General features: G+C 35.3%; 1 protein-coding gene across 1 annotated transcript; it reads right to left on the bottom strand.

Annotated features, from left to right (window-relative positions):
* Positions 1-12,229: 12,229 nt before the first annotated feature.
* On the bottom strand, positions 12,230-13,153 carry LOC114090149 (vomeronasal type-1 receptor 4-like). Its single transcript, XM_027932220.1, has one exon. It carries the CDS (start codon positions 13,151-13,153, stop codon positions 12,230-12,232), a length of 924 nt encoding a protein of 307 aa, XP_027788021.1.
* Positions 13,154-14,211: the final 1,058 nt, after the last annotated feature.

Raw genomic sequence — 14,211 nt, 5'->3', positions numbered from 1 at the left:
TGAATATTAATTTCTTGTTGAAAGAAAAACTGACTGGTGTATGCCTGTAATCCCAGCAGCTTGGAAGGCTGAGGCAGGAGGATTGTGAGTTCAAATCCAGCCTCAACCATTTAGCAAGGCCCTAAGTAATTTAGCAAGACCGCACCTCTAAATAAAAAATAAAAAGGGCTAGGGGTGTAGCTTAGTGGTTAAGCACCCCTGGGTTCAATCTCTGGTACCAAAAAAAAAAAAATAGAATATCTAGCAAAGGTTTTCTCCCATTCTATAGATTTCTCTTCACACTTCCTAATTGTTTCTTTTGCTGTGCAGAAGTTTTTAATTTAAAGTCATTCCATTCATTGATTCTTGTTTTTATTCTTTGACCTTTAGGATTCTTACTAAGGAAGTCAGTGTCTGCACCAATATGCTGACATATGTTTTGTTCTAGTAGTTGCAGTATTTCTAGTCTAATTCTTAGGACTTTGATCCACTTGAGTTGATTTTTGTGCACGGTGAGAGATAGGGATCTAGCTTTAATATACATACAGTTTTCCCAAAATCATTTGTTAAAAAGACTGTCTTTTCTCCAATGTACGCTTTGACACCTTTGTCAAGGATTGGATGACTGTATCTATGTGGATTTGTCTTTGTCTTTTATTCTATTTCATTGGTCTTCAAGTCTGTTTTGATACCAATATCATGCTGTTTGTTCCTATAGCTCTGTTGTATAATTCAAAGTCAAGTATTGTGATGCCTCCAGCATCATTTTTCTTGCTGGGTATTGCTTCACTATTCTAGGTATTTTATTCTTCCATAAGAGTTTTAGGACTATTTTTTCTAGTTCTGTGATGAATGTCATTGGTATTTTGATGGGGATTGCATTGATTGTAAGAACATTGGAGGTCTTTCCATCTTTGAATGTCATTTTCATTTTTTTCCTTTGGTGTTGTATAGTTTTCATTGAAGAGGTCTTTCACCTCCTTGGTTAGAATTATTCTCAGTTTTTTTGGGGGGGGCAGCTATCATAGTCAGAATCATTTTCCTGATTTTTTATCAGCAGACTCATAGTTGTAGTATAGGAAAGTTGTTAATTTTTGTATGTTGATCTTATATCCTGCTACTTTGATGAATTTGTTTATCAGCTCTAGAAGTCTTCTGGTGGAATGTTGTTGATGTTGTTTTTGTTTTTTTCTTTTACATGGAGAATCATATCACCAGCAAACAGAGATAATCAAATTATCTATTTGTATCCCTTTAATTTCCTTCTTTTACCTGAATTTTTTGCTCTCAAAAACTATATTGAGGGCTGGGGATGAAGCTCAAGTGGTAGCACGCTCACCTAGCATGCGTGAGACACTGGGTTCTATTCTCAGCACCACATAAAACCAAAATAAAGATATTGTGTCCATCTAGAACTAAAAAATAAAAAAAAAACTATATTGAATAGGAGTGGTGAGAATGGAAATCCTTGTCTTGTTTCTTATTTTTGAGGAAACACTTTTGTTTTTTCCCTGTTCAATATGATGTTGGCTTTGGGTTTGTCATATTGTGCCTTTATAATGTTGAGATGAGTTCCTTCTATCCCTGGTTTCTTTAGAGTTTTTAACATAAATGGGTTCTAGATTTGTCAAGATCCTTTTCTGCATCTATAAAACCATCTTTTAATTTTTTTCCTTAATTCTATTTGTGTGGTGAATTACATTTTTTGATTTTTTGATTTGTGTATATTGAACCTACCTTCCATTCCTGGAATGAAACTTACTGGATCATGGTGTATAATCTTTTATATGTGTTTTGAATTCAGATTGCTGATATTATTAAGGATTTTTGTGTCTATATTCTTCAGAGATATTGGTCTAGAGTTTTCTATCCTTGATGCATCTTTGTCTGGTTTTGCTTTCAGGCTGCTACTTGTTTCATAGGATGAATTTGGGAGTGTTCCCTCCCTTTCTCGTTCATGGAATAATTTGAGGAAGATTGGCATTAGTTCTTTAAAGCTCTGGTAAAACTTGGCTAAGAATCCATCTGGTCCTGACTTTTCTTTCTTGGAAAGCTTTTAATTGTTGCTTCAATGTCATTGCTTGATATTGGTATGTTTAAGTTTTCTATATTCTCTAGGTTCAATTTGGGTAGGTCAGCTGTGTCTAAAAAGTTGTCAGTATCTTCTAGATTTTCCAGTTTATTGCAGTATACATTTTTTAAATAGTTACCAATGATTCTCTGGATTTCATAAATGTCTGTGGTGATATCTCCTTTTTCATTTCTAGTATTGTTGATTTTTCTCTTTTGGCTAGTTTGGTTAAAGTTTTATCCATCTTTATTATCTTTTGAAAGAACCAACTCTTTGTTGCATTGGTCCTTTGTATTGTTGGTTTTTTATTTTCAGTTTCATTAATTTTTGGTTCTTATCTTAATTATTTCCTATCTTCTACTGTTTTGGAAATAGTTTGTTCTTGCTTTACTAGGACCTTGAGGTATAACATTAGATTATTTATTTGGGAACTTTTTTTTTAAATGTAGGCACTCAATGCTATAAACTTTCCTCAGAACTTCCTTCATTCTATCCCATGGACTTCAATATGTTGTATTTTGGTTTTTTTCTAATTTTTTTTTTTATTCTAGGGGTTGGGGATATGGCTCAGTTGTAGAGTGCTTGCCTAGCATGCACAAGGCCGTATGTTCAGTCCCCAGCACTGCCAAATTTTTTTTATTCCTCCCAATTTTTTCCATGACCATTTCTCATTCAAAAACACATTATTCAATCCCCATGTGTTAAAATGCTGGGTTTTTAAAAATATTTTTAGTTGTAGATGGACACAATACCTTTATTTTATTTTTATGTGGTGCTGAGGATCAAATCCAGTGCCTTCCACAAGCACTTGCCTTCCGCAAGCACTTCATCACTGAGCTATAACCCCACCCCCCTGTTTTTTGTGGGTTTTTTTTTTTTTTTATATATTTTTGGTGTGGATGGACACAATATCTTTATTTTATTTCTGTGTGGTGCTGAGAATCAAACCCAGTGCCTTGCATGGGCTAGGCAAGCACTCTACCACTGAGCTATGACCCCAGCCTCCCCTATTTTTTAATCTTATTATTGATTTCTAACTTAATTCCATTATGGTCTGATAGGATGCAAAAAAAAAATTTTTCTATTTTTTTTGCACTTGCTAAGATTTTCTTTGTGTCCTAAAATATGGTTTATTTTAGAGAAGGTTCCATATGCTGTTGAGAAGAAAGTGAATTCAGTTGTTGAAGCATGAAATATTCTATTGATGTCTATTAAGTCAATTTGGTTAATAGTATTTTTCAGTTCTGAAGAATCTTTACTTCATCTTTGTTTGAGCAACCTATCTATTGGTGGGAGAGCTGTGTTGAAATCACCCAATATTATTGTATTGGGATCTATTTGAGTCTTTATATAGAATAGGTTTTGTTTTATGTGCATAGATGCACCAAAATTTGGGGCACGTTTACAATCATTCATTCTTACTGCTGGATGATTCTTTTAACCAGTATGAAGTGACCTTATTTGTCTCATATGATTAATTTTGGCTTGAAGTCTACTTTGTAGGATATGAAGAATAGCTACCCCTGCTTGGTTTCAGTCTTCATTTGCATGGTATATCTTTTTTAATTTTTCACCTTTAGTCTGTGGATGTCTTGCCTATAAGGCAAATCTTTCATAAATAGTATAGGGTTGCGTCTTGTTCGTTTGTTTGTACCAGGGATTGAACTTGGACACTCAACCACTGAGCCACATCCCCAGCCCTATTTTGTATTTTATTTAGAGACAGGGTCTCCTGAGTCTCTTAGCACCTCATTTTTACTGAGATTGGCTTTGAACTCCCAATTCTCCTGCCTCATTCTCCTGAACCACAGGGATTAGGAATGCACCACTGTGCCTGGCCAACCTTAAACTTTTTGATCCTGGTATTAAAAACTAAATTCCTCTTTTTCCCTTCAAGAGGTAGTTTGAATTCAACATTTTTTGAAGTCCACATTAACACACATTCTTTGGACAACTGTTTCACTTTTTTTTAATATTTTATTTTTTAGTTGTAGTTGGACACAATACCTTTATTTCACTTATTTATTTTTTTATGTGGTGCTGAGGATCTCACATGTGCCTGGTGAGTGCTTTACTGCTGAGCCACACTCCCAGCCCTGGTTCACTTTTTTTGCTGTTTGTTTCCATTTATTTTTAAATATAAATATAATTATCCTAAATCACTTTTGTTATTTGTGTCTACTAATTTTTATATATATTTTTCTAAATCCATAGTTCTCAAACTTTACCATGGATTAGAATTATCTGGGGAGGAACTGGAATTTCTGGAATTTACTCAGATTTTCAAATTTAGTAGGTGCGAGTGGCACCAGAGGATTAGCCCCTCCATATGGTATTGGGAAGAAGGTCCCTCTGCCTAGTCTTGCTTCTTCCTTTCTCTTTCATCTCCCAAGTGTGAACATGCATGACAGTCTGCAGACTATCCCTTTTCTTTCTTCTTCTTATAATATAATAGCAATTTCATGTGTTTGATTTGAAAATTCATTTTGTTTTCAACCCCCCAAAATAACATTTATATTAAATGAAAGAAATGAAAAGTGACACTTCCATTCTTAAAAATAGGGAGGATTGCATATTTTAAATAACTTTATCCTGAGACATGATAAAATATTATATAACTATCACTTCAATCCCATCCCTGAATTTGAACAGTTTGTCCTAGAAGAAATCTCTAAGGACAAAAGAAGTGAGTTATAAACACTTAACAAATTTTAGGTGAACAAAGGACAGAGGCCAGTAGCAGTCTGAAAATGAAAATATTTGCTTTAGTTTCTCAACAACTTAAAGGAAATGAATTAGAGATTCTCCATTTAATTTAGAGTCATGGAAAGGAAAATAAAGCCACTCGGTGTGGTGTCACCTCACATGACTGGAAGCAGAGCCAGTGCAGTTCTTTGCGGAAAAAGATCCTTAAAGTGAGACCTCAGGTTATCCTCACGTTAAAATCATATAAGGGGCTGGGGTTGTGGCTCAGTTGGTAGAGCACTTGCCTTGCATGTGTGAGGCACTGGATTCAACTCTCAGCACCACATATAAGTAAATAAATAAATAAAGGTCAATCAACAACTAAAGAAAATTTTTTAAAAAAAGGTTTAAAAAATAAAATCATATAAGAGGGGCTGGAGCTGTGGCTCAGTGGTAGAGTGGTTACCTAGCATATGTGAGGCACTCAGTTCAATCCTCAGGACCAATAAAAATAAATAAAATAAAAGTATTATGTCCATCTACAATTTTAAAAAAAAATCATACAAGAAGGAGCTCACTGCCACCATTCACTCAACACAAAGGACATCTGCCAGCAATGATTGCAGTCAGCAAACTAAAGCAAACAACATTAAAAAACAAAAGCATTCTATATTTAGAAAAGGAAGAAAGATAAACAGCATCATGAAAGCAGGAAAAAGAATAAATCTCATTGGAAGAATAGATAAGCAAATGAGAATTAGGAAAGAATCAAATATTATTAATTCAGTAAACTATCAAACTTCTAATGAGTGAAGGAGAAAGAATAAACATAGATGGTTTAAAACAACCAGACAGGAACAAAAGGACAGAAACTAGTACATACCTTTCAATAATAACCCTGAGTATAAATTGTTTTAATGTTCCAATTAAAAGATGAAGACTGACTGATTAAAAATCAAGGCCCAACAGTTTGCTGCTAGCAAGAAACTCACCTTACAGGCAAATATATATGTAGACAGAAAGTGAAAGGATGAAAATGATATTCCAAGAAAATGGAATCAGAAAGCAAGCAAGAGTAGCCATACTCATATCAGTCAAACCATACTTCAACTCAGTTATTAGACACAAAGGTCATGACATATTGATAGAGGAACAATACATCAAGAGGATATAATAATTGTGAATATATATGCACCAGATGTTGGAACACCCAATTTAATATGACAAACACTGGACTTTAAAGAAGAGAGAAACACCCCAACATAATAATAGTAGGTGACGTCAATACCCCATTCCCACCAATAGGTAGATCATCCAGACAAAATAAATTAAAAAAAAAAACAAAACACATCAGAGCTAAATAACACTATATTGGGCTTGGGTTGTAACTCAGTGGTAGAGTGCTTGCCTCTCATGTGTAAGGTTGTGGGTTCAATCCTCAGCACCACATAAAAATAAATAAAGATTAAAAAAAATATTTTAAAAAATAAATAAAAATAACATTATAGACCAAAAGACTTAACAAACACCTATAAAATATTCCATCAAGTAGCTTCAGAATATACTTTTTTATCAGCTCATGGATTTTTTTCTAAATTATATCATATTTAGGCCATAAACCAAGTCTGAAAAAACGTGCACACACACAAAAAGAATAAATTTCTTGCATCCTATCATATCATAATGGAATGAAATTAGAAATCAAATGCAAGAGAAAAAAAAGAAACTAAAAAAAAAAGAAAATTAAAGAAAAGAAACAATATGAACACATGGACATTAAATAATGCACTTTTGAACAAACAGTTGATCGTTGAATAAACCTGGGGAAAATTTTTTAAATTCTTAGGATCAAATGAAAATAGAAACACAACATACCAGAATCTGTGGGATACATCAAAAGCAAAACAAATAAGGAAATTTTTACCTCTGAATATTTACATTTAAAGAAAGAGAGGAAGAGATCTCAAATAAACAAGCTAATGATGCAAACCAGTCCCAAAATTGGTAGAAAGAAAGAAATATTAAAGATCAAAATGAAATAGAGACTAAAAGAACAATGTAACGGATCAACAAAACAAGAAAAACAAACCCTTAGCCAAACTCATGAAAAGAGAGAGAGAAAAAATAAATAAATAAAATTAAAAATGAAAAGGGAGTGTTATAAGAGATACTACTGAATCCCAGGTGATCATTATGGAATATTTCTTGAAAAATTATGTTCTGAAAAACTTGAAAATCTACACAAAGAGGGAAAATTTCTAGGTACATATGACCTACAAAAATTGGCCCAAGAATATAAAAACCTAAACAGATCAATAACAAACAATGAGATTGACAGCAATAAAATGTGTCTCAAAGGAAAGCTCGGGACTCCACAGATTCACTGCTGAATTTCACCAGATTTTTTAAATAACTGGTACCAGTACTTTTCAAACTATTTCATGAAATAGAAAAGGACGGGACACTTCCAAATTCATTCTAAAAATCCAATACTACCTGCTCTCAAAACCTGTTAAGAACACAACAAAAGAAGAAAACTGTATACCAACATCCTTGATAAACATGCATGCAAGATTCTCAAATACTTGAAAATCAAATTTAACTACACATCAAAAAGATCATACATCATGACCAAGTTGGTTTCATTCCACAGGTGAAATAGTCTCACAGAACTAGAAGAAAACAATCCTAAAATTCATATGGAAGCACTAAAGACCCCAATAGACAAAGCAATCCTTAACATAAAGGGCAATGCTTAGGTACCATAATACCAGTTTCTAAATGTCCTATAGGGCAACGGTAACAAACAGTATGGTATTGGACATATGGACCAAAGGAATAGAATAGTAGACCCAGAAATAAACCCATGCACCGATAGCCAACTGATTCTTGATAAAGGTGCCAAAAACAAACACTGGAGGAGAGATAGCCTTTTCAACAAATGGTATGGGAAAATCTATATATAGAAAACTGAAACTAGATGCCTCTCACCTGTACTGTACTCAACTCAAACGAGGTGAAATGTCTTATTATAAGACCTGAAACTTTGAAAGTAGTAGAGGAAAATATAGCAGAATATATTAGCACAAGAAAATATTTCCTGAATAGGATTCCAATAGCTCAGGAATAAAGACAAGAACTGATAAGGTGAATTTCATCAAACTAAAAAGTTTGTTCACAGCAAGGAAAATCATCATTAGGGTAAAGAGACAATCTACCAAATGGGAGAAGATCTTTGCCAGCCGTTCATCTGACAGATTAATACCCTAAAAATATTAATAACAAAATAACAAATAATCCAATCAAGAAATGGGGTTCCAGACTGGAGTTGTGGCTCGGTGGTAGAGCGCTCACCTAGCGCGTGTGAGGCCCTGGGTTTGATCCTCATGCACCACATAAAAATAAATAAATAAAGGTATTGTGACCAACTACAACTAAAAAATAAATATTAAAAAAAAAAAAGAGGGCTGGGATTGTGGCTCAGTAGTAGAGCGCTTGCCTAGCACGTGTGAAGCCCTGGGTTCGATCCTCATGCACCACATAAAAATAAATAAAATAAAGATTTTTTTTTTTTAAAAAGAGAGCTTGAAATTAAAAAAAAAAGAAAAAAGAAAAAGAAATGGGATTCCAGTCTAAATGGACACTTCTCAAAAGAAGAAATACAAATGACTAATAAATAAATGAAAAAATGTTCAACATCTTTAGTCATTAGAAAAATACAGATCAAAACTACAGTGATATTCCTAGGCCAATCAGGACGACCATTTTTAAAAAGCACAAAAACCAAAAATAAATACTGTAAGGATATGGATTAAAATGAACCCTTATACACTGTCGGGGGAGGGGGGAGTAAATTTGTAAAGCCACTGTGGGAAACAGGATAAATATTACTCAAAAAGCTAAAAATGGAACTACCATTTGATCCAGCTATCCCATTCCTGGGTATATATTTATATATGAAGGAACTGAAGTCAGCAAACAAAAGAGATCCCTCCAAACCCATGTTTATTGCAGCAATATTCACTATTTCCAAAATTTGGGATCAGCTTAGGTGCCCATTAACAGATGAATAGATAAAGAAATATACAGACACAATTGAGTATTATTTAGCCATAAAGAAGAATAAAATCATGTCATTTGTAGAAAGATGGATGTTACAGAAGGTCATCATGTTAAGCAAAATAAGCCAGACACAGGAAAATATGTATTTCATGTTTTCTCTCATATGTGAAAACTTTAAAAAAAAAATGATTGATTACCTGGAAGTAGAAAAGAGATTCATAGGGAAGGGAAAATGGCTGGGGTGAGAGAGAGAAAGAGAAGGACAAGGGTGGGTACTAGGAAGGTTGGATGGAAAGAAAGCACAATATATGCATCTGTGGAAATGTCACAGAGAAACCCATTAACCTTATAATTGAGTGAATTACAATTTTAAAAAGCAGACACAAAATAGGCAGCAAGGAAAATGTTGACATTAAATGTTAACTTTATAAGATTTGAACACGGGGGGGAAAAAAGAGGAGCCAGATGTGGCATCACATGCCTGCAGTCCCAGTGGCCCAGGAGGTTGAGGCAGGAGGATCACAGACTTGAGACCAGCCTCAGCCACTTAGCAAGACCCTGTCTCAAAACAAAAACTACAAAAAAGGAGGGCTTGGTGGCACAAACCTATAATCCCAGTGGCCTGGGAGGCTGAGGCAAGAGGATCTTGAGTTCAAGGCCAGCCTCAGCAATGTAGTGAATCCCTGAGCAACTCAGTGACACCCTGCCTCAAAATAAAATATAGAAAAAGGGCTGAGGATGTGGCTTAGTGGTACCCCTGGGTTCAATCCCCAGAATGAGACAGAAAGGAAGAAAGAAAGAAGTTGAAAGAATGAATCTTAATTCTTAATAATATGGGAAAAGAGCCTTTTAAAACAGTCAAAAATTTTGGTTAGGGCTGGAATTGTGGCTCAGTGGTAGAGCACTTGCCTAGCAAGTGTGAGGCACTGAGTTCGATCCTCAGCACCACATATAAATAAATAAATAAATAAATAAAAGGTCCATTGACAGCTAAAAAATATTTTAAAAAAATTTTTGGTTAATACCTCCAAACATTTTTCTACTTTCTAATTTGTCTTAATTCAAATTTGGTATCCTGTATTTTGTAGAAATAATTTTTCCCAACTTTCTCATTTATTAACATAAACTTCTTCCTACTGTTCGCTAGATATATAAACAATTTCATATGAATAGTATTAAATATTGTTTATCCTTCATATTGTTTAAATGTATCTTTTCACATTTTCTTAATATTTCATCAGTTCTACTTCATCACTAGGTTTTTAATTTTTTTTCATTTTATTCCATTAAATACTTACTATAACTTACATTATATTTATTATTATATGTTACTTGCATTTAGCCTAGTTTTTGATTTTTTAGAATATATTCCCAGGTTTGAAATCTAGCACTTTGGTTGTCAGGGCATCTTCTCCTACTCTAGTGGAGTAGAAATTTGCAGTCATGCCAGATGTGGTGGGGCATGCCTGTAATCCCAGTGACTCAGGAGGCTGAGGCAGGAGGATATCGAATTCAGAGCCAGATTCAGCAAAAGCGGGGAGCTAAGCAACTCAGTAAGACCCTGTCTCTAAATAAAAGACAAAGTAGGGCTGGGGATGTTGCTCAATGGTTGAATGTCCTGGTAAACCACCCCCGCCCCCCAAAAAAGGAAAAAGAAATTTGCAGTTACTGTATTTCCCCGTCACAACACTAAATCGAAGCTGTACAAAAGTTTAGTATGGAGCATTTTCATTCTTCAATGCTACAAAGTTAGAATTATTTATAAAAATATTGCTCATCTTTAGCCAGGCATAGTGGTGCATGCCTATAATCCCAGTGACCTGGGAGAGTGAGGCAGGAGGATCAAGAGTTCAATGTCAGCCTCAGCAAAAGGAAGGAGCTAAGCAGTTCAGTGAGACCCTGTCTCTAAATAAAATACAAAATAGGGCTGGGGATGTGGCTCAGTGATTGAGTGCCCCTGGGTTCAATCCCCAGTGTGTGTGTGTGTGTGTGTGTGTGTGTGTATTCTAATTATTTTTGAAGTATATTAAAATTCCTTAATAAAATGTTCAAAAGTATTATGTAATGGGCAGCAAAGTTAATCTATGATTAAAACTAGTTTTTGGTGTTCCGTATGTGCTGAAAAAATAAGATATAATACCTAAATTTAATATATGTCTGTTATTTCAAACTTATTTATTGTATTGTTCAACTTCTTGAATCTTCAAAATTCTTCATGAGCTTCATCTCACAACAATCACAAAAAAAGTCTGTTGAAATTTTTCACTATGATCAAGGAATTTACTTCATGATTCTGTAAAACATTCTTTGGAAACTTCAAAGCAGCCATTACATCCAATCCCAAAATACGGAATCAAAGCTTCATCCCCTCATGCCTTGTTCTCAGCCCCTCCATGCAGTGAATGGTTCCACTACAGATTTGTTTCCCAAGTTCAGAAAATATGGTCCACTCAGATGCTTCTTTTTAAATAGTAACTGAGATAATTACTTAACATAGAAAATTCCATATTTAAATGCTTCTGAAAACCCAATGATCCAACTTACTGCTCTTGTATTTATAAGTTACAAATTGAATTATAATTAAAACCAATTAATATGCTTAAGTGCTCTCTTGACCCCACCCAGGTCATTCTGTCAATCACTACTGGGAAATATTTGAAATACACCACTCTTCCATATTCTAAAATATCATATGTTTCAAATGACAAACTCTCTTCTTAGCATTTCAGATAAAATAGCAAAACCTGGTCTTTGATATCCTGCAGTGTCTCCTCAGTTCCATCCTAGGCACTAGTCGTTTTTCCCATTTTCTTAATTGATACTCTGTTTGACTTTTACATTTCATGAATCTCATCATACATTTCTGGGCCCGGTTAATTCCAGGACAATTTTCACTAATTGGTTTAAAGTTCAATACTCATAAGCTTTGCATTGTCTCCAAATTAACCTCACATGTTGACCACAAAATTTCTCGGTTGGAATATGGGAAAACAGAGAAATTATGAAAACATTTTGCAAGACATCTAGTCTGGAAATGTGCTCCTACACTATGACACCTCTTGTGACAGCAGATTCAGTTTGCTGTTTACATTCTGTCCATCATCTGGCTGGCCCTTCTTGTGCTTAGACCTCTGAAGGAAAGAAGAATTGAATGGTGCCATTGAAAAAGAGAAGATAAACCGGGCATGGTGGCACACACCTGTAAGTCCAGCAGCTCAGAAGGCTGAGGCAGGAGGATCTTGAGTTCAAAACCAGGCTCAGAAAATTAGTGAGGCTCTACACAACTTAGCAAGACCCTGTCTCTAATAAAATATAAAAAAAAAGGGCTTGGGGTGTGGCTCAGTGGTTAAGCACCCTGGGTTCAATCCCTGGTACAAACGAAAAAGTAAAAAAAGAAAGATAAAAAACTTGTAAAATCTAGAGCTACTTGGATCATTTAGAGGATAGCATACTCCCTCTGCAGCAGGCAAAGATGAGCCTGGATATCCTGGGGTCACGGCTCCTGAGAACAAAGGGGCTGACTGTAGGAAAGCAAGCAGTGATCAAGGCAGAGCTGTTCACCAGCCACCAACCTGGATCATTTAAACGAGCCAAAAATAGTGAGAAAATGCAAGAGAGAGTGTAAAATGATACAAAGGTGCCCACTAGGACAAGGATGCTTTGAGTGATTCTAGTCTCAGGGGAGGATCTTGGGGAGAGGGTGGCGCTATGGAGGTGTCGGACCTGCCGCTTGTGCTTGTACAGGATGAGAACTATGAAGCTACTGGTCCAGACCATCAGTCCCAGACACAAAACATCATAGGAGGACAATAGTGCTATAAGTAGCACACCCGTGACTCTGTTATCAATTACTGCAGAACAGTATCCATAATCTATTTTATTTGTGGTGTTTTTGCTGTTCCACTTGCCAACATACATAGGAACACTGATGTTCAACAGCATGTTTAGCATCCAGCACAGGATGTTGGAGGGCCCCATGTATCTGGAAGCTTGCGGTTTCATCTCTGCCCACCTGAAGTTCCTGGGGCTGATCGTGATGGCCTGGAAGATACTCAAGAGGCAGGTGATGCCGGTGCCCACACCCCTGCCAACTCTGTGAACATAGAAAACAAGTTTGCATCCAGTATCACTGAGGAAATGTGTTGCCCCAAAAGCAGACATGGTCTGTGGGACTCCTTTACAGAATATGACCAAGAAGTTAGCCAAGGTCAAGTGCTTGAGAATCAAATCCTTGGGCCTTACAGGACATCTGGTGAGATAAAGGAAATTATGGAAGAGAAGAAAGAAATTCCCCAGGAATCCAATTATGGTCTGCGATAAGAAGACCATTCCTATCACCAAATCACCGGAGGCCATGGCAGTTTCCAAGAATTGATGGTTCCATTCGCTGAGGGGATCCTGCATGGAAAACATGAGATGTGTTTTATTTGGGCAACCCAGATCCACTATTGTTCCCTACCTTTGTTTCCAATCAATAATTTCTTATCATATTCTTTTCTCTAAGTGATTTGCTATTAGAAGAAAAACATAAAGAATACTATTATATCATTTTATGCAACAAGTATAGTACTCTTTTAATACTTTACATATAACTTTTACAACAATTTTATGAAGTAAACACGTCATCATTCTCAGTTAATAAGTGAGAAGATCTTAGGCACAGAAGAGTTGAATAATGTTTCCAAAGTCCCCACCTTATAGAGTCAGTCAGGAGTTGACAATTTACTTAACCCAGTGTATCTCAACCCCAGACATAGTTATTTATGTTCTCCTAAAACTCTACATACATTCTATGATTTTGTGTATCTTGTCAATATTTTAAATAATGGTTGTACTTTTTTTTTTACTAATGTGTTTAACAATTTTCCACTTAAATCTTTTTTTGTTTTGTTTTGGTAGCTGGGGATTGACCCCAGGGCCTTTTGCATGCAAGACAAGCGCTCTACCAGCTGAGCTATGTCCACAGCTATCCACTTAAATCTAAAAGCTTCATTTATAGGCAAACACCACCTTAAATAATTCAAAAGAGGACACGGAGTCTGTGTACTTAGTAAAACCCTAAAGAAATACTTATATCAGATGAAATGGAATTGATTGAATGTGCCACTCATTCTGTGTTGGAATTAAAGGAAGAGAATCTTTTCCATCTTAACCATGTATGCTAAGCAATGATACATGGAACATGAATAGGGTGATAAATGCTTGTAGAAGGGAGACTAAATTACCATTAATTTTAGAGAAAGTTAATATTTGTTTATGAATGGAAAATATCGGATAAAATGAATTCAATTTCACAATTATTAAACATTCTAAAACACAACTGTATTGTGCAAAAGGGATATTGGTAGGGGAAATTATTTCCTGAATCAATTTAAATAACACTAAGATGAATATTGAGTCTGTGAATGGCATCA

Source organism: Marmota flaviventris, chromosome 1 (genome assembly GCF_047511675.1).
Source record: "Marmota flaviventris isolate mMarFla1 chromosome 1, mMarFla1.hap1, whole genome shotgun sequence".
NCBI classification, from domain to species: Eukaryota; Metazoa; Chordata; class Mammalia; order Rodentia; family Sciuridae; genus Marmota; species Marmota flaviventris.
Note: the sequence above shows the minus strand (reverse complement) of the source record. Positions and strands in the feature narration are given on the sequence as shown.